Below are 22044 nucleotides of genomic sequence, written 5' to 3' on the forward strand. Positions count from 1 at the left end.
CAGAGAGGAGGCAGGAGCATAGTCAGTTCTGAGGCACTGTTCTCTAGGGGTCACTGGCAAACTTAAAATCAGGACCCCGTGGAAGGGTAACGGTTCCCATCCTCACCAAAGGCAGGAATCTCTTCTCCAGCTCATCTGCTAAGGGAGTACACATAAACACAGTACGGGAGAATATTAATTCTAACTGGCAGAAACTCCTTTACTTAAAAAATCTATTTGTTGAGTAAATCTTTCACTAAGAATGTTGGATTACTGACATTTTTCCTACTATGCTGTACTAGAATTACTCAGAGCTGAGTAGTTAAAATGGATGACTCTCGTTTCCAATACAGAATAGTCTGTCAACAGCCCACTCTCCATCTACAGCCTGCACTTTACAGAGCACAGCTCCACTTGTCTACAGATACTACAGGACAACAACTCATTTAGTGTCTTGACAAATCTATTTTCACCCTGGAGAACAAAACTGAGGGACAGAGGCTAAAGGACACGTTCTCGGTCAAGAGCCAGCAAGCTGCCGATCACGTTGGACTAGCTGGTGTTGCCTGTTCGCACACTGCCTTCATGCAATACAAGTCAATCCATTCCCAACCCACAAGCGTCTGACTGCTGAGCATCTCGGGGGCAAACGGAGCTTCTGTAAACAGCTCTGTGCTTATTTCCCAATGCTGCCCGCACCGCTGGGTCAGAGGACACGCATAGTTTAGATTCCATCAGGGCCAGCTCAAAGGCGAACCCTAACTTGTCTTCCCACGTGCCTGCTCTCATATCTATTTCAGGCAGAAATCAAACAGAGTGAGATGAAGAAACAGATTCAGTCAGCAACAAAATATGGAGAGATAACTTTCATAAAAAGGAAAATTGTCCAAAGAGTACTATATTCTGGGCTACTCCACACAATTCCCACATGGCTCTTGGGAGGGCTGCTGTATTAGAACACAGTAAAATGACCACAAACAAAATGCTAACGTGCAGGTGAGACTCTTGAACATAAAAACAATATCACTAAAGACCAAAATATAAAGAAGAAGGTGCAGTCTAGGCATGTAAAAAAACATCAATAGAATAAAAGAGCTACTGGCTAATACAAGAAATATCATTCTACCATCCCGGTGTTTAAAGCATCTATCAAAGAAACGAGAAATAAAGTAACCCTGAGATACTATTAATTGTTAAAATGGTAAAAAAAAAATGTATAAAGATTTATAATACTCAACACTGGGAAGACTGAATGAAAAGGGTATATATCCATATATACTACTGATGGCGATGTAATCACAGCAACTTTCTGCAGTCCATGCGGTACAATAATATCACGCAGGTAGAGAACAGATAAAGACAGCTTTTACATATAAAAACTTTTGAGAGCATTTAAAAGGACCTGAAAGAACTCTCTGCTTTGTGCAAAAAAAAAACCCATCAAAATATTGATCATTGAAAAAAAATAATCAAAACTGAAGTACAATATGCAGCATATATTAGTCTTTCTCTGGGAGTCTGAGGGCTATACAGTGAGACCCAAGCTAGCCATGGCTGTGAGGCCGCATCACAATTAGAAAAGAAAGAGAAGGAAGGAAAGGAGGAAAGGGTACTGTCAAGCTGTAGTCCAAACTGTTACAACACAGTTATCAAGAAACAGTTAATTCTTGGGGGCTGTGGAGATGGCGCAGTGTCTAGAAACATCTAGACGACCTGAGTTCAGTTCCCAGAACTCATAGCTGCCTGTAACATCAGCTCCAGGGGATCCAACACCTTCTTCTGGCTTCCATGGCCACCTACACACATGAGACACACATGCACACACAAATAAAAACTGGAAAAAAAATAAATGGCTGAGTGGGAACAGCAAAAGAATAGTTTAAAAGGGATCGTCACATTTGGCTTGGCCTATTTTGTGTATTATTTGAGTTTATTATAATGAAATTATATTCAGTGTATGACTTCTGTAATAGAAAATATGAGGCTCATTAGAACATTTTACTGACAGAAGGAAACATATATAAATATATAATCCTACTTTAGTTGGGTAAAATAATTTGAAGAAATTTTCAACCTTTAATATTTGAATATTTAATATTGTCTATCTACCTATCTATCTATCTATCTATATAATCTTTTCTTCTTCAAAGAATGAGGTTTTTTTTTTTGTTCTTTAAAGAATAGGTTTGCCGGGCGATGGTGGCGCATGCCTTTAATCCCAGCACTCGGGAGGCAGAGGCAGGTGGATCTCTGTGAGTTCGAGACCAGCCTGGTCTACAGAGCTAGTTCCAGGACAGGCTCCAAAGCCACAGGGAAACCCTGTCTTGAAAAACCAAAAAATAAATAAATAAATAAATAAATAAATAAATAAAATAAAATAAAGAATAGGTTTAAGGTGCTAGAGAGATGGCTCAGTGGTTAAGAGCACTAACTACTCTTCAGGAGGACCTGGGTTCAATTCCCAGCACCCACACGGCAGCTCACAACAGGGAACTCAATACCCATGGAAAAACACCAATACATATAAAACTTTAAAAAATAAATATAAAACAAGAATAGGTTTAAAATATTTGATACGTAAAAACTGCATCCTATGTTAATAATTTCCCTAATAAAGAAAACAGAATATTAATCTAGACTTTTTTCCTTTCCTAGATGCTGTCCCCCAGTTTTTTGTTTTTGTGTTTTTATTTTTAAAAAAATGTTTTGTTTGTTTGTTGAGATGGGGTTTCTCTATGTAGCCCTGGCTGTCCTGAAATTCGCTCTGTAGACCAGGCTGGCCTTGAACTCACAGAGCTTCACCTGCCTCTGGTCCTGACTGCTGGGATTAAAGGTGTGCGCCACCACTGCCCAGCTCTCAAGAAAAGTTCCTAATAAGATAATTACTACTTGTATAATAAATTCTGATGTTATATTTCTTTGAAAATCAACGACTATGCTGCAAAAAGTGAAAAACTGCTTTCAGTGTGTGTGGTAGCGCGCAGCTGCTGATCCCAGCACTGGGGAGTCCACGGTAGGAGGACCGTCCAGAGTTTGAGGTCAGCTCTGGCAACAGTCAATTCGTGATAAGCAGGGCAATGTAGCTGTTAGAATTTATAGTGTGTGTTGTCCAGGCAGCATGGACTCTATATATATATTATATATAATAAAAATGACCTATTTGCATTGATTATAGATAGCTACAGGTTAGCCATTACAAACCAGACAGCTACGGAGAATAGAGCCTGTGGGGCTTCTTCATGATTTTGTTTGCCATCAATTTCCCTACCAGAGTATCTTCTAAAAAGGGAATATCAATCTGAACTACCATGGTTTAATCATGAATACCCCAAAGCCTAACACTCAGTGAAAATCGAGCTGTTTGGCATGGGCTCAGCCAGCTTTCTTACACCCTGTCACTCTGAGCATAACTGAGGGTAGCAGTAAGCCGCGACATTACCCAATGTTCTGACTCTATATAAACAGGGCTTTCTTCTCGTTCTCATACTCAGAAGCTACTTCTAGCCACTTCTGGATAACTGAAATGATTGTGTGTCTTAGAATTCCTACATACACCAGTAGTCACCCTTGGTTTCTGGGCAACAAAGCTCACTGATAAGATCTTCCACGTTGCAGTTTCTAATGTTGATGACTTCTAACTGTTCTGATTATTACAGAGTATAGATTCCTTAAGGAATCAAAATGTATTTCTTTTCTTCAAAGTAATCAAAGTTTAAAAAAGAATCAGTAAATGCTAGATTCTGGCCTTTAGTTATTGAAACATTGCTAAAATTCAGGGTCTTTGTGTCCTCAGGAAGGGGGGTAGGAGCATGTTGCTAGACAGTCAGAGCTTAAGTATGTATTCCACAAACCTTGGCTCTCCCTTTCCTGGGTGTCTGATCCCAGGCAACAGACTCAGCCTGAATTTCTCATGCTACTTCTTAGTCAGAATGAGGGAAGAGGCAAACATTCGCACTGCATGTCCTGTTTGGGGAAATAAGTTGCTCAGGGAATGTGGCCTTCAACAGCAGCAACCTCTCAACACAACTCTGGTTTTCCTCCTTAAAAAGATTTCCTGAATGGACCACAGAGATGGCTCAGTGCGTGAGACCTCTTCCAGAGGACTGAGGCACATCCCCAGCATACACATGGTGGCTCACAACTGCCTCTGACTCCAGTTCCAGAGGTTGTGATACCCTCTTTCTGGCCCCTGTGAGCCCCGCACACACATAGTAGGTAAAAACATGCATGTAGGCAAAACAACCACACATACATACAATTAAATAAATAAATCCCAAAATGAAAAAAATTTTTTTTAAAGGTCTCTTTTAGGCAGGTGGCAGTAGAACACACCTTTAATTCCAGCACTCAGGAGGCAGAGAGAGGCAGGAGGATCTCTGTGAGGTCGAGGCCAGCCTGGTCTACAAAGCGAGTTCTAGGACAGCCAGGACTGATATGCAGAGAAATTCTGTCTTTAAAAACAAACAAACAAACCCCCCAAAAAACGAACAACAAAAACCAAAAAAGTGTCTCTTGCAAAGCTGTCCAGTAGTGTCCTTAGCACACTCGGAGCTTTCTGGAAATCAAGCCTGAGGGAATAACTAAAGAATGACACAGTCCAGAAATAAGCAGCAGCTGCAGAGCCGTAGTCAGAGTGGAAAGGAACTAGCTAGATGTCAGGCAGGGGAGAAGATCATGAGGTCTAAACTAGAGTGAACCCCCTCTTTCCCACCCACGCCCCAGGAAAAAACAACAACAGAACAAATGACCCTCTATACCCCGCAAACTATTCCAGCCAGTTACTTGTTGGAGTAAAGCTGAAAAATACAAATGCAGAAAGCATGGGGCCTGGGAGAGCTAAGTTTCTTCTGGGGCTATTGACGAAAAACGAATAGCTAGAACCATTTCCTAGCTGGTGTGGCGGCGTAGGTCTGCATACTGTAGGGCTGTAAGGGCCACCCCTGCTATCTGTGCGAGATCAGAATGGTCTATACAGCAAGGTCCACTCAACTGAAAAACAAAACCAACTTGCTGGATCAGGCGAGGACCAGTAATTACAAAAGAACACGAAGAAAGAGATGCAAAAAACTCAGATTTGGGTGACTGGAGAACTATCTATCTCAGTGCTAAGAACGCTCGCTGCTATGTTCTTTCAAAGGACCAGGGTTCTCCAACACCCATGTTAGGTGGCTCACAGCTTCAGGAGATCTGCAGTGTTCTGGCATCTGTGGGCACTGCACACACGTGTCCCCGCCCCCACCTACATAAAAGGCTTCAGAACTCTGGCCACAGACACACACCACAGACTCCCAGCCTTACATAAAAACATGAAAAGGAGTACGCACGTGTTTATGCTCTGAAGACATTACCAGGCCTAAAAACCCTCCTTTTGGTTGGAAGAGATCTTCCCCTGCTATCTGTTAAGACTGGGTGATCTTTGAGGCCACATGTAGTCCACGTCTATCCTGGCTCTACAATTCCTTCATAATTTGTTGGAGTGGCTGACAGAACTTGGAAACTCTCTCACTACATCACTAACTCCTAGCAACAGGAGCCCATTCAGGCTGGATGGGAGACACATTACAGCATCTGTGCCCTCTCTGGGAACTCTTCACACACCTGGGTAAGTTCACCAACCTGGAAGCTTAATTACAAAGGTACAATGATTCCTAGTTATCACCAAGGGTTCATGTGACTGTTCTCCAGAGACAAAAGGGAGGAAGTTTGGTTCCCAATATGGCAGCATTAAGAAGTAGCAAGACCCTGAAGAGACAGGGTCGAGGATTGAGTTTCTAAGGTCACTGGAGCACCGCCTTCAGAAGGAAATGACATAATGCTTGTAGAATTCTGAGAAGTCTTTTCTGAGGGAGTTGATTTAAAAGTCTAACCCCTGAGTCCTACTTTGGTATCTTTTCCTTCATGCATGGTAATGTATGTCATCAGACTCAAGATCTGTAAACGTGTTTGCGCCACGTCCTTGAATCACCACCATGCTATCAGCTAAAGAAATGTGTTTTATGAGCTACTAGCCATGGGTATTTCATAACTGTAACAATGCTCAACTCAGCCTCCAGCCCTTTTCCTTCCCACAAGAAGTCTGGGAGGTGTGGGTGGTACCAAGGCTTTAATCATCTAGTTGGATTCCCAGATAAGCAGTCCTATCCTGAGGGGCTTTTCAAGACTGGGGCTATAAAAGATGCTTGGGTGCTTGTTGTTGCCATAACCTCCTTCCTGGCTTTTATTATGAGAGTTTTATTTAGGACCTCAATCAGTAACACTGGAGGACCAAAATGTCTTCTTAAAAAATGACATCACAACTCTTTTACCCACCCATTTCCTCCTCCAAAATAATTAGAAGTAAATTCAATAATCTTTCTAAAATATATTTTGCTCTGTAAATAATTCAGAAACTAACTCCTCTTTAATACACTAGTAACTTCATTGACTTGCCATCACACACCCTCCCATTATGGTCTTGAACTACTCTGGAGGCTTCTCCCCCAAGAACTGGCTCAGCTGAACTATCTAACTTTTGTACTTTGCTTTTACCAAGACGATCTTGGTTTCTGCCATTTCTGTACATTATAATTCTGATCTCTGGCACCTTTATAATCTAGGCACTAAGGAGGCAGATGCAGGCAGACCTCTGGGTTCAAAAAAAGCCTGGTCTATGTAGAAACCCTGTTTCAAATCTCTAACAATAGCAGGATGTAGTGGCACCCGCCTTTAATCCAAGCACTTCAGAGGGAGAGGCAGGCAGATCTCTGTGAGTTTGAGGCCAGCCTGGTCTACAGAGCAAGTTCTATGACAGTCAGAGCAACACAGAGAAACCCTGTATCCAAACAAACGACCCAACCAGACCAAAAAAAAACAAACAAAGCAGACCAAAAACCAAATAAACAAACAACTTACAAACTAAATTTCTAAACCTCTAAAACTGAATATTCCCTAACTGAGTAATATTAGTCTCCGAATTCCTATCATGTTTTCTAATTCATTTAACATTTATGTATAACTTCTTTAAATATAAAAACTGTTTTTCAAAGAAGCAACTTAAGAGCAGTAAGTGCAGCCGGGCTGTGGTGGCACATGCATTTACTCCCAGTACTCGGGAGGCAGAGGTAGGCAGATCTCTGTGAGTTGGAGGTCAGCCTGGACTATAGAGTGGCTTCTAGGACAGCCACATAGAAAAACTCTGTCTTGGGGAAAAAAGAAAAAAAAAAAAGAGCAGTAAGTACATTGAATTGTTTGTATTTCTCGAATTATAGCCAATATATAAATATTACCAGAAAACATATTTTCCTAACTGTCTTGTGCCATAATCCCAACCTCCTTAAAATGTGGGTAGTTACATGTCTACCTCAACAGGCTGGGGGTAGGAACCCAGTTTTTATAGGTAAAGTGCATTGTGGAGGTGCGGACAATGTGTGGTATGCACCTCATAAATGTTGGCTTTATCATCACACCAGAATTTATTTATTTATTTTTTATTCTTTTAAATATTTATTTATTTATTTATTATGTATTCTGTGTGTGTGTGTGTGTGTCTGCAGGCCAGAAGAGGGCACCAAACCTCACTACAGATGGTTGTGAGCCACCATGTGGTTGCTGGGAATTGAACCCACGACCTTTGGAAGAGCAGGCAATGCTCTTAACCACTGAGCCATCTCTCCAGCCCCACCACACCAGAATTTAAATGGCAGGAATGAATTACACCAGTAACCTGAGTTACAACGCCTGCAGCAGGGAGGGACCCGTTCTAGAAATGGGTGGTCAATGGAAATGTGGCTGCCAAGAAATTCAGACGTGTTCGTGTTCAGATGAAAGAACTATGCAACCTCTGTCTTCCAGTGACACCGTCACTGCCCACTTGCCTGATGTGTGCCATCTGCTGCGCAGGTCTTGGTAGACAACAGAAAAAGGGGGAGACTCCCTTTCTGCAGGGAATGCACAATTATTAGGGTAGACAACTCCATATATTACACAGAAAGGTCTTAGCATAGGAGAACACCTAATCGAGCTTGGGGAAGGAAGCAGTAGGAACACGAGGCTGCTTCTCAAAGGAATGATTTTAAAGAAAAAGGTAGGGATGCCAAAGACCAGGACATGCAATCCACGGAAAAGGTCTTCAGTAATTAAGACTTTAGAGATTAATGTGTCAACAAAAGAGGGATTTGTTTTTCACAGTCTACCTGTCAAAAAGCTTTCAATTTTTACAAACGAAAGAACTGAGTCTAGTCGGGTAGTGGTGGTGCCTTTAATCCCAGCACTCAGGAGGCAGAGGCAGGCAGATCCCAGAGACTTCTAGGTCAGTCTGGTCTACAAAGCGAGTTCCAGGACAGATGAGGTTGTTACAGAGAAACCCTGTCTTAAAAAACCGAAAACAAAACAAAAACAAACAAAGACCTAAGTCAGTCCAACTATGGAACTATCCTTTTCAGACCTGAGCAGAGTACTAGGTTCTTCTTCACTTATTAACATATGATGGCCAGCATGCACATGAGAGGACCTGAATGGCACTAATACGGCTGGGGAAAGCGGTTGAAGGGGGCTGGCCCACTTCTCCCGACCTGCATGACCCACGTACCCTTACCAACACACAGTGCAGGCCCTCACGCCCTGCCTTTGTTTAGCCAGGGTCTCACCTGATCCAGGAGTGATAAGTGGTCCTTCCAACTCAAGCGCTTCATCTTCAGACTGGTCATCTAGCTTTTTCTTTTTCTTCTTTGTGGGATCTCTGGGTTTTTTTAAGAGAGAGAGTTCTTCAGGGTGTCTTATATCTGTTGAGAAATGGATTAAGTAAAAGAAGTTAGTACAGTAAGTTTAGTCTATTTTGAGATGTGAATTTGCCATTTCCTTCTGTGAATGCAGATGTCAGCATTCTGCCCAACACTGACACCACACAAAAGAGTGACTGACGGCAGGCCAGAAATCCCCAAAAACTACAGTAAGAGAATGTTTGGCTAGACCACACAAGGCGCTGGATTCCATTCCAGCACTGGAGGAAAAGAAAGTCTACCCAAAGCATTAATTCATTATTAGCTATCAAGTATAGTGACCACAGAGCAGACAGAGAATCCACTAGGGCAGAGAAGGAAAACCCACTGGGAATGATGGTTCATGCCTTTAATCTTAGGAAGGTGGATGCAAGTGACTTCAAGGTCAGCTGGTTTACATAGCAAGTTCCAAATTAGTCAGAACATGTCTAAAAAAACACTTTCCAAAAGCTAGAAAGAAAATTCTAGAACTTTTCTTCATATACTCATTTTTATTTAAGAATTTATATTATTTGGCATCAACCATTCTCAATGTCATAAGGTACACAAAGCATATGTAATAGATTACCTTAACAAACAGGTATCTTCTTTAACTTTATATGTATGGGTATTTTGCCTGCATGTATGTTTGTGCACTGCTACCGTGTGGGTGCTGGGAACTGAACCCTAGTGGTCTGGAAGAACAGTCAGTGCTCTTAGCCTCTAAGCCATTTCTCCAGACTCAAGCTGGTATTTCTTACACATTAGATACAGTATACGCCATGTTCCTGAATTGCAAGACTGAACATTATCCCTCACCCCAAATCAGTGGGACCTCAGTCAAGTCCCCTTATGGTGAGAAGAAAGTTGTGTATGTGTGTATGCACACGCCTGGGAGTGCATGTGTGAAGACCAGCGGCCAGTCAACATCAATTACCTTTTTCAATTGTCCTCTAACCTTTTTCAACTTACTATTTTTATTGACTATTGAGAATTTCACACTATGCACCCCAATCACACTCACTTCCCAGTCCTTCCAAGTCAGCCCACCCCACCTGCCCCTACCACCCCCCCAAAAAAGTTCAATTTGTGTTGCCCGTGCAAGCCTAGCAGCCAGCTCCTTAAAGAAAACCGGGTCTCCCGCCTGCACTCATACCAGCAGCATCAACAGTGGAGAACGACACCTCAGCATCAGTGGACAGAAATGTTCTGTCCCTCTTTCTCAACTGGGAGTCTTCAGTCATCCAAACCACTGCAAAAGTAGTTTCTCTGCCTCTTACAGTCAGTGGGTGCATGGACCATGGCCATCCATGTGGTCTCCAGTGTTACTATGTGCCACAGACCTCAGCATGGTCTTAGGTGGCAGCATAGACCAAGAACATCACATGGCCTCTGGTGCTCTGCCTTAGTTTTTAAAAACAAGTACCCCACTGAACTTGGGGCTTACTGACTGGCTAGGCTGGGTAGCCAGTGAATCCTTGTGACCACCGGATCCAGGTCCCAGCCCTGATGTTAAACGTGTGTGCCAGCTGGGCGGTGGTGGCTCACGCCTTTAATCCCAGCACTCAGGAGGCAGAGGCAGAGGCAGGCAGATCTCTGTGAGTTTGAGGCCAGCCTGGTCTACAGAGCAAGTGCCAGGGCAGGTTCCAAAGAGAAATCCTGTCTCGAAAAACCAAACCAAACCAAACCAAAAAAACACCAAAAAAAACCCCACATTAATTCTTAATGAATTGTGGACCTATATCCAACAGTGGAACTAGAAGACCCAGGTTGCTTAGAAAGGGTAGTGAAGTTTGAAGGAGACAGTCTCCGAAAAGATTCCGTACTTGAACATTTGGGTCCCAGCTGGTGACGCTGTTCGCAGAGGCTGTGGAGCCTTGATGAAGGCCTCTATCACTCTGAGGTGGCACTCACAGAGGGCTTTGAGGGTTTACAGCTTTGCCCTACTTCCAGTTCACCCTCTGCTTCACGTGTGTTAAGGTGTTATCAGGCAGCTTCCAGCTCCTACCACCCATCAGGCCTGCTGCTTGCTGCCACACCTCCCTGCATGATGCACTCTTATCCCCCGGAACTATAAGCCAAAATAAACACTTGTACCTGTAAGTTGTTTTTGGTCAGCAGAAAAGTAACGAATACAGATGCAAACCCTCCCATCCCCACGCATAACCTGCCTTTGGGGCTGGAGAAATGGCTCAGCAGTTAAGAGCTCTTGCTGTTCTCTCAAAAGCCCCACATTTAGCCCCCAGTACCCATACTAGGTGGCTCACAATCACCTCTAACTCTAGTTCCTGGAGATCTGATGCTCTCTTCTGGCCTCTGCTGGCACTGGCATACATGTGATACACATACACACATGCAGGAAGATATACATAAGATAAAAATTCATAAATCTTCCTTTGTAATTCTGGTTCCAGGAGAGTTAATACCCTCTTTCGGCCTCTGAGGGCACTGTATACATTTGGTACAAATGCATGCAAAACATACATACAAATAAAATAAATTAAAAAAATTAACCAACCTGTTCTTTGAAAGGTACTGTTCAGAAAATAAAGAGAGAAGCAATATATATATATATATATATATATATATATAAAATATTACAAGCATATCTCTAAGACTTGTATTCAAAATATGTGAAGAATATATATATATATATACATTTTTTTTTCCAGAATAAGGCCACTGGGCTAAAGACTGGGACAAGTTCTTCATCAAGAATGGCCCAGAAGTACATGAAAAGATAATGAATTAGCACCCATCAAAGAGTTGTGAATTAAACTATCCCCGCCAGAGCAAGGCACCTTCAAAAACACACAGGCTGGGAAGGGTGACATATGGAGGGCCATGTGAAGCTCTCACATGTGCACCTGGAATGGGGAAGGAGAGAGTATGTGGAATTGATCTTCGGTTTCTTACAGTCTAGACGTGCAGCGAACACACAACTTGGATATTCTCCTGTCTACCCAAGAAAGTGACAATCACGACCACAGCAGCTTTATTCACAACGTCCACACTGCGAGTGATCCATACGAATTCACTGGAAGCAAGGCTCATACAATGGAGCCCGCTCATCAGCAGAAATAACAACCATTGACACATAATAGAGTGAATGAATCTAAGAGAAAGAAACTATTAAAAGAAGAAAATTTGTGATTAAAATCTTTGATTCCACCAATAAAGTTCCACAGAATGCCAACAAATCTCAGTGAGGAAATCTGAGAGAAGATGGAGACACAGTGAAGCAGGAGGATGGCAAGTTTAGGCTGGCCTGAGCTGTAGGGTGAGTTCTTCAAAAAACCAAACCAAACACTTCCAAGTTTTACATTTTAAATGGTTTTATAGTGGCGGCATCACAATCTACTTAATTAAAAAAAGGGGGGGTCAGATAAATAAAAGGGGAGTGCAGGCTTTTAATCTCAGCACTGAGGAGACAGAGAACTCTGTGAGTTCAAGATCAGCCTGGTTTCCATAGTGTGTTCCAGGCCCCCCAGAGTCACCTAGTGACGCCCCGCCTTAAAAATGAAAAGGCCAAATACAGAGAGATGGAAAAGCCAAAAAACAAAGAAGAGGGCAGAGAGCAGAAGAGCGCAGGCTGTGACAGACTGCTCAACCCCAGGACCCTGGTCTTACTACTCGTGGCAGTCTTCCAGCTTCAGGGGTTCACAAGACTGTAATCTTTGACCAACTAGAATGATTTGGGAAGCTCTTTATTTCAAGGAAACAAGACAGTAAGATCTATCATCTGGCTGAAGGACTGAAAGACACAATTTTTTAATTTAAGATTTGTTATATATAGTGTTTTTCTGCATGCTTGCCTACGTGCCAGAAGAGGGCATCGGATTTCATCATAGATGGTGGTGAGTCACCATGTGGTTTGCTGGGAATTGAAATCAGAACCCCTGATTGAGCAGTCAATACTTTTAACCTCATAGCCATCTTTCCAACCAGAGAGACACAAGTTAAGGTAAGAAACACACAGCCAAATTACCTGAATTCAAACCCCAGATCCATGTTCACTGGAACTCAGGGAGGCTACCCAGCCTGCCAGAATCTGGGCTTTCTTTATCAACTACTATAAAAATTAAGGGACAAAGCCGGGCGGTGGTGGCGCGCGCCTTTAATCCCAGCACTCGGGAGGCAGAGGCAGGCGGATCTCTGTGAGTTCGAGACCAGCCTGGTCTACAAGAGCTAGTTCCAGGACAGGCTCCAAAACCACAGAGAAACCCTGTCTCGAAAAACCAAAAAAAAAAAAAAAAAAAAAAAAAAAAAAAAAAAAAAAAAATTAAGGGACAAGAACCGTTTTATCTTAAGACATTTTACAAGCCTCTTTTTGTCCATGAGACACACATTCCACAACTCCAATGGATACCCTGCAAGTGCAGTGGTATCAAACTCTACAGTGACTATAAATGTTTCTTGTACAGACATACCTGTAAGAAAGCATACTTATAAATAAGGTACAGTAAGAAATTAAATGGCAACCAATAACAAACCAGAAGTTACTAGAGAGACTCTAACAAATAAAAGTTACATAAATACAGTGTTGCCAATATCTGTGTTTGTTCTTCCTGCGGCATCTGAGCTGTTTCAGGACTGCACCTCAGGCCCTCTGAGGCCACTAAACAAAGGTTAAATGCTACCGGCGACAGCTGACCGGAACCTGGACGGCTCCTGGCTGCCTGGGGAAAGGGTGTATAGAGGGCAGACACACTGTACAAAAGGTGATTTCCCGCCAGTGACACAGTGAGACTTACTGCGCCGCTCAGAGGGTACAAAAATTACAGATGTCAATTTCTGGAATTTTCTTTTAGATAATAAAGAATTGGGTCTGACAACTGGTAAATGGAATCTTGAGAAGTGAAACCAGACAACGTGGGAGAATCACCTCATATAATGTTTTCTTCTAATTGTAAAAAAATATAGTCATGGTAAAAATTAAAAATAGAAAAAAAAGTATGATTTATGTTTTCTTTTCTTTTTTTTTTTTTTTTTGGTTTTTCGAGACAGGGTTTCTCTGTGGCTTTGGAGCCTGTCCTGGAACTAGCTCTTGTAGACCAGGCTGGCCTCGAACTCACAGAGATCCGCCTGCCTCTGCCTCCCGAGTGCTGGGATTAAAGACATGCGCCACCATCGCCCGGCATGTTTTCTTTTCTTTAAGACGAGATCTTGCTATGTACCCTGACTTCCCTAGAACTCACTATATGTAGCCCAGGCTGGTCTTGAACACAGAGACCTGCCTGCCTCTGCCCCCTTTAAAATCTTATTGAAGCACAACTATGCAGTAACTATACAGTATTCTCTGTAAATATAAAGACCATTTCTTCTAATACTGATGCCATTATAAAGAATAACTCTGTCAACACCCATTTTAATCTTTTCCGCACCACATTTCATCTGCAATTCATATTTGTGAATTACTGGATTACTACCAGAGCCCATGATGATTCTAAGACAAAAGTGAGACAAGAAGGCATGTATCTTATTCTCTGTATGTAGCTGAGGATGACTTCACTCCAGGTCTTCCTGCATCCGTTACCTTCCAAGGGCTGGATGATGGCAGGAATGACAGCTACTTGTTAACCTGACATTACCCTGACATTAACCTAAAATTACTCTGGTTTCTCTTCAGATTGCATACTTTTTTTCCCGGTCTATTTAAAACTGCCTGCAAAGAGGGTCTCAATGAAGACTGTCTAGATCAGGTTGGCCTACGGATATGTCTGTGGGGGAATTGTTATAATTGACAAGGAAAGACCCAGCCCACTGTGGGCAGCACCATTCTCTGGATTGGGGTCCTGGAATGTCTTATCTGATAGGGACTTAGTATAAAAACAAAACAAAAACTTAAAACAGTAAATGCCTCCCTTAAATCATCCAATCAAAATGGGCAAATGAATTCCATAGAAGACATATAGAAAGGGCTGGAGAGGGGGCTCTGTGGTTAAGAGCACTGGCAGCTCTTCCAGAGGGCCTGGTTTGATTCCCAGCAACCACATGGCAGCTCACAACTGCCTGTAACTCCAGTTCCAGGGATCCATTGCCTTCTTATGACTTCCATGGACATTGCATACATGGACATACACAAAGGCAAATCATACACATAAAATAAAAATGAAGATTAGAGTTCCAGGATAGCTAAAGCTGTTACACAGAGAAACCCTGTCTTGAAAAACTAACAATAATAATAATAATAATAATAATAATAATAATAAAGCTGGTTGGTGGTGGCTCACACCTTTAATCCTAGCATTCAAGAGGTAGAAACAGATGGATGACTATAAGTTCGAGGCCAGTGTGATCTCTAGAGTGAGTTGTAGGACAGTCAAGGCTACACAGAGAAACCCTGTCTCAAAAAACCAAATCAAACCAAACCAAACAAACAAAAACCAAACCCTACATTAAAATCCAATCTCACCCAAGTGAGAATGGCTATCATCCAAAAACCAATGTGGGGTTAGAGAGATAACCAGCAATTAAAGAGTACTGGCTGCTCTTCCAGAGGACCCAGGTTCAATTCCCAGCACCCACATGGCAGCTCATAACCGTCTATATAAATCCAATCCTAGAAGATCTAATACCCTCTCTAGCTTCCTTAGGCACCAGACAGACATGGTGTACACACGATGCAGGGAAACACATCCACAAAATAAAAATAATTGAAAGAAGAGGACCCTTATTAGTACTGGTAAGTGTGAACCAGTACAGACACTATGGAAATCTGTGTGGCGCTTTCTCTGAAAACTGACCCAGCTGTAACAGCCTGGGTATATACTCACAGGTCTTTTAGTAAGTCATCATGCCACAGGGATGCCTGGACATCTATCTGTGTTTACTGCTACACTATTCATTACAGCTGAGATTTGGAACTAGCCTAGATAATCACCAGGTGAATCGATAAAGAAATTGTGATATATAAACACAACATAATTCCATTCTGCTATAAAAAGTAAAATAAGGGTCATTTTCAGAAAATTGAATAGAACTATAGATAACCATGTTAAATGAAATAAGCCAACTGAAGACATATTCTGTTTTCTTTCATAATCAAAATCTCTATATTTATATACATATATGAGTAATATATAAACACAAATATACATATGTGTGGTGACATGAAAGCAGAAGAGGAATATGTGGGAGAAAGAAGGAACTAAAAGAAAGTGGGAGAGAAAATAAGGTAACGGGGGAGGAAAAGATAAACACTGCATTTAGTGGAATCTAGATTTAGCAATAGGGGCGCGCTCATACATGAACGTGTGTGTGTGTGTAAAGTCATGAAAACAAAAGGAAGAGATTATTTGCAGAAGAAAGACAAGGGTCAGCAATGGGGTGGAATGTGAGTAAAGTACAATAATACACATGTAGGAAAATGTCATATCAAGTCCAGTATTTTGTACAACTAGCAATACCAATTAAAAGAATATAGCATATTTCAGCTACATAACTACAAAGAAAGGTTTTTTTTTTTTTTTTGAGATAGGGTCTCCCTCACTATGTAGCCCTAGCTAGACTGGAACTATGTGGACCAGGCTAGCCTTGAGCCCATAGTGATCCTCCTGCCTCTGTCTCTGAGTGCTGTGATTAAAGGTGAGCACCACCATGGCTGGCTCTTCATTCTTACAGTCTCAAGGACGAGCATTAACTCGTTGTTACATGTGGGTTTTGGATCTGATGGATCACTAGTCTGACTGGGTATGTTTAGACACCCAAATGTATTTCAAAACAACTTTCTGATCTTTACTCTTTACTTACCTGACTACTACAATGTGAACATGTGGTGTGTACATGTGTTCTCATATTGTGTGCTCATGCATGGTGTGTGCATATGCACGCGGAGGTCCTAGGCTTGTGTTGGGAATCTTCTTCCGCCATTTTTCTGCCTTATTTATTGAAGAGAGTCTCTACATCATTAGCCTTCCCAGTCTCGCATAGGTCATTCACCAGGCCCGCCCAGAATGCAGAGGGGTTCTGTAGATCCCGAACTCTAGACCTCTTGCTAGTGCAGCAAGTGCTTTCCACAGCTGAGCCATGCCCACAGCCCCATATGCTTTTTAACATCTGAGACCTTATATGGTAGTCACTCTTGATCGTCACTAGTTGTGGTTTGAAAGAAAATGTCCCCCAAAGGAAGAGGCACTGTTAGGAGATGTGGCTTTGTTGGAGTAGGTTTGGCCTTCTCGGAGGAAGTGTGTCACTATGAGGGTGGGCTTTGAGGTCTCTTGCTTAAGCTTTGCTCAGTGTCCCAGTCTATTTCTGGTTGACTTCTGATCAAGATGTCACCAGCACCATGTCTGTCTGCACATTGCTACACTCCCCGTCATGATAATAGACTAAACCTCTGAAACTGTAAGCAACCCACCCCAACCCAATTAAATGTTTTTTGTTTTATACGCCTTGCCATGGTCAAGGTGCCTCTTCATAGCAATAGACAGTAGTAAAGCACTCCTCTGGTCTGTATGTCTATGTATGAGGACTTCTCTGGGGAGGACTAACTAAGGAGGAACTAGCTGCCCAGAGGTGGATGGCACCATCCCACAGCCTGGGGCCTGAGTGGAATGAGAAAAATGAAGAAGAAAAGTCCGCTACACAGGCACTCTTTGCCTCCTAGTGCTCGACATGTGATCCTCTCTGCTCCACCGTGGACGAAATCTCTAACACTGAGCTTTTTTCCCTTTAAGCTGTTTCTCTTGGGTGAGTATCACAGTCACGGTGACATTAATACACATAAATACTTAGGAACTGCACAATTCTCGGGGCACCCTTGGATTTAAGTGTCATCGCTGCTATGTCTGGAGAAGAGAAGAAAACTCCAAGCTGAGCTGGAGAGATGGTTCAGCAGTTAAGATCATACACTGCTCTTGCAGAGGACCCAAGTTCAGTTCCCATATCCACATGAGGCAGCTCATATAACCCTTAACCCCACCTCTGGCCTCTGAAGGAATCTGTACTCATATGCTCATACCCTAAACAGATAGGCAGTACACATAATTAAAAAAATAACTCTTTTAAACAAGGAATTTCATACTTCAGTACTGGGGGCAGGTTGTTGTTGGTGGCAACCGCCCCCCCCCATGGTTGTTTCCCCTTAGAGAAGTTACACTAGTCATTATTGGATGACAGAAAATGAGTCACGGCTGAGCTGTGACATTTCCACCACCTCTGTGTCACTGTCCAGCTGGGCGAGGGGGTCAAGCATGTCATCTCAAGTCTTCTCAAGGGTTTCTGGAATGTTTCTTAGGTCCTGAGAATTTCAGCACAGCACAGTTCATACACTGATATTTTTCTTCCTAAGTAATTTCCTGTCCAGCTCATAAGCCAGCGATGAATGTAACTAAAACAACAGCAAAAATTACTATTAACTAATTTTTCAGTCTGCCGTAAGCGGACACAAGGCTCTTGACCAGCTGGGTAATGCAAACTGCTTGCCACGTCAAAGTAGTAAACCATATGCTTGGGGACCTCGCTCTCCAGCACTCTCGGGTACTCAGCCCTTCCTGTAGCTCATTCTTAGAAAAGTTCTATAGGTAAGGCTTTTTTTGTTTGTTCTTTGTTTTTTTCAAGACAGGGTTTCTCTGTGTAGCCCTGGCTGTCCTGGAACTGCAGACCAGGCTGTCTTCAAACTCAGAGGGCTGCCTGCCTCTGCCTCCTGAGTGCTGGGATTAAAGGCGTGTGCCACCACCAGGCTCTATTCCTACTCCTAAAGTACCTAGAAGCTTAGAGGAGCTCATCTCATTTTCCTGGTGACTGACAGTCCCATCCTTGATCTGCACCAGCCATCGGCTGCACATGAAACATGACTATGTGATTTTCATTTTATTGTAACGATCTGGTACCCTCACACAAATATACATACATGTAGAGAAAACACCAATACACATAAAATAAAAATAAATTATTAAAAAATAATCTAAATTAAGTAAAAGAGTGGAACTGGAGAATAATAACACTACAAGACATGAAATGTCAGACAAACATGATATCTCACTGAATAATATTATTGTGTTCATGTATATCACACATGTGTACATATACATACACAGAGAATTATAGGGGTCTAGGGATAAAAGAGCTAAGAAATGAGCATGCAGAAGGGTGTATAAGGGAAATAATTTTAGATTTTCTTTAAAGAAACCTTTTCTTGTGAGTTTCTGGTTAAATAAGTATAATAGAAGTGTCTATGTACTTGTTTTTACTTTTCCAAAGGGACACGTAAAGACGCATCTGCCTGTAAAGAGTTTTCCCGGGGTGTGTGGTGGGTGACACAACAGCAGACAAGGGTGTCAGAAAGTGGACATGATGGGACACACATAATCTCGGCACTCGACAAGTTGAGGCAGCAGGCTATCTACAAGTTCAAAGCCAGCCTGGACCACAAAGCAAGGCCTTGTCTTGAAGACACAATAATACAAACCAAACTATAAGAAATGCCAGAAAACCTTTGGGAGAAAGAAGCCAGACAGAGCAGCAGGAACTGTCTGACCAATGCGGAGAAGTGTCAGCAGATGAGACGAGTGAGGGCCACCGACTCACTGTGTGTGCCCAGTGCCCAGGAGTGAGAAGGCACCAAACCCAACACAGCAGGTGGAAAGTCTCCTGCTCCATTACTGCCTTTTAGGATCGTCAACAGAAACCTCTAAGAACCCAGCACAACGTCCTTGAGCTGCTGACACTTGAAAAGTTCAGAGTGGGGACGCTGCTCCCTGAGGATGATGACAAGCTAAGCTCTGCCCAGAGCTCCCATTAGTTGGTTAGGGTGTGTTATCACTATTAGATCCCCCAGACCTCCCTATTAGCAAGCTAGGGAGCGTCACCACTGAACTGTGAATGGACATTTAAGAAAGGCTTCCAGGAGAGAAACTCTAGAGACATCCCTTAAAATTCTTACTCTTGGGCCAGGCTGTGGTGGCACACACCTTTAATCCCAGCACTCAGGAGGCAGAGGCAGGGGAATCTCTGTGAGTTCGAGGCCACCCTGGTCTATAAGTGCTAGTTCCAGGGCAGCCTCCAAAGCTACAGAGAAACCCTGTCTCGGGAAGAAAAAAAAGTTCTTACTCTTGGCTCTACGTTCCAACAATGTGGACACTGCTATGAAGGTTATCAAGCAAGGGATCTTAGGGGAGATAATTCTGGTTTATCTGGATGGGCCCAATATAATCACAACATTCTTTTTTTTTTTTTTTTTTTTTTTTTGATTTTCGAGACAGGGTTTCTCTGTAGCTTTTGGTTCCTGTCCTGGAACTAGCTCTTGTAGACCAGGCTGGCCTCGAACTCACAGAGATCCTCCTGCCTCTGCCTCCCGAGTGCTGGGATTAAAGGCGTGCACCACCACTGCCCGGCAATCACAACATTCTTTACAGACAAAAGAGGCACAAGAGGGATGAACTTGGAGAGGTCAGACAAACGTGTGAAAACTGGTGAGAAAAATCATAGTCCTACAACAAACCATGAAAAACTCACTCTCCACCTGAGGAGGCAATACAAACCTCAAGGACCTAAGCAGAGGACCTGGGTGAGCCATGCTGCCGTGCCCAGGCTTTCAGCCTACAAGATGACAATTCTGTGCTGTTTTCAGTCGCTAAATTTATGACACTTCTTTACAGTGGCAATAAAATTCTAACAGTTTCAAATATGAATGAATGTCAGAGCCATAGCTCAGTAGTAGAGTTCCTGTTAGCATGCACAAAACAAACAGCATAGGATAAACATGGGACTGAGTACAAAATAAGACGTGCGTGGTGGTGGCACACATCTTTAATCCCAGCAGAGGCAGGCGAATCCCTGTGAGTTCAAGGCTAGCCTGACTCCAAAGCTACAGCAAAAACGCCTAGAAAAAAAAAAAAAAACAACAACAAAAACTAAAACGCCCTCAATTAATAACGCTAATAAGAATGAGAGAAGGACATCTGTGAGATGGACAGGACAACAAAGAACCAGAAATTAAGAGCTCAGATATCAACAATGGGGGAGGAGTGTCTATGTATTTTCACTGCTCCACTGAAGTACAACTACACTACAGGCCAACAACCTTAGATTTGCTGATCACCTATGCAACGAACACCCGGGGGGAAACACAAACCACTGAAAATGAGAATGAGGTGCCACAGTGAAACCCTAATAGAAAAGATGTGGTCAGTAAGAGGGCCAAGCTGAGAACACTGCCCAACAGCACCAAAGACAAATGATGAGACAAAGGGAAAAGAATTAATAAGGAAACAGTAACATTGCACAAACAGGCCGGGGGCAGGAGGCGTCAGAACAGTAGATAGAAATAAATCCCTAAGCAGGGACATTGTTGCGGAACTTCAAAGTGGGGAAAGAAGTTTAAGTTTCCAGAGAGAAAAAGCAGTCCAAAAATGAGATGAAAATAAAAATTCATAGCGTTACCAAGACTTAATAAGAACATAGATCTCACCAGATAACTGAGCAGTGACTTCCAAACGCAGAGGGTAAAATAACTCTCAATTCAATAATTCTATTAAAAAGCAGAATGAAATCAGTTTCAAATTAACATTTTAAAATTATCCCATTCATTCTTTCCTTACTACATGGATGTTCTTATTTTTCCACCCTAGGGAACAAGAGGACAATGTAGGGATCAAATGTGACAAGACATTTCAACTCATGTGTGCCTGCATGAGTTTATATGCACATGCCTACAGAGGCTAGCGGGTGACCAATCCCTGGAACTGGAATTACAGTCAGTTGTGAACCACCTAATGTGGATGCTGGAAACCAAACTCAGGTCCTCTATAAGACCTGACTTAATCCCTGTATTATCTCTCCAGCCCCTTAAGAAAATATTTTAAATGTTTCTGTTTACAGAGTGTACCAAAAGGAACAAGAATGGACAAAAAAAGAACATTTAAAGAGGCCGCTTGGAAAAACCCACGAGGAGACAGTGGGAAATGGATCATTAGTGCAGCACAGAGGACACAGGAAGACGCACACACATCTGGGGGCAAGATCAGTATTTACATGTAATGAGTCACCTTCTCATCCTTCAGCAAAATACTTTACAAAAGCAAGAAAGGAATGGTTTGTTTGGGCTCACGGCCGGAGGACACAGTCCACCATGACAGAGAGGCCTGGCAGCAAGAGCATGAAGCAACTAGTCACACTGCAGCTATGGTCACGAAGCCAGAGGAATGGACACTTGGTGCTGCCTGCCTCCATTGCCCCTTGATAATATTGACAATAATATTTTCAAGCAAAATATATATTAGTCCCGGACCTCAGCCTATAGAAAGGGACTGTCCACATTTAGGGTGGGTTTTCCCACATCAGTTAATCTAGACAATTCCTCACATGCATGCCTAGAGATCTGTTTCCA

General features: G+C 42.6%; 1 protein-coding gene across 6 annotated transcripts in view; it reads right to left on the minus strand.

The window, feature by feature from the left end:
• Positions 1-22044, minus strand: part of Fermt2 (FERM domain containing kindlin 2) — an 80091-nt gene that overhangs the window by 18035 nt on the left and 40012 nt on the right. For all 6 annotated transcript variants that reach the window (XM_041634059.1, XM_041634057.1, XM_041634055.1 and 3 more), the window contains exon 4: positions 8604-8738. In XM_041634059.1, coding sequence (XP_041489993.1) covers positions 8604-8738 — 135 coding nt within the window. The remainder of the gene's footprint in view (positions 1-8603; positions 8739-22044) is intronic.

Source organism: Microtus oregoni, unplaced genomic scaffold (assembly GCF_018167655.1).
Source record: "Microtus oregoni isolate MIOR12 unplaced genomic scaffold, Mior012 000045F_ref0000178, whole genome shotgun sequence".
NCBI lineage: Eukaryota > Metazoa > Chordata > Mammalia > Rodentia > Cricetidae > Microtus > Microtus oregoni.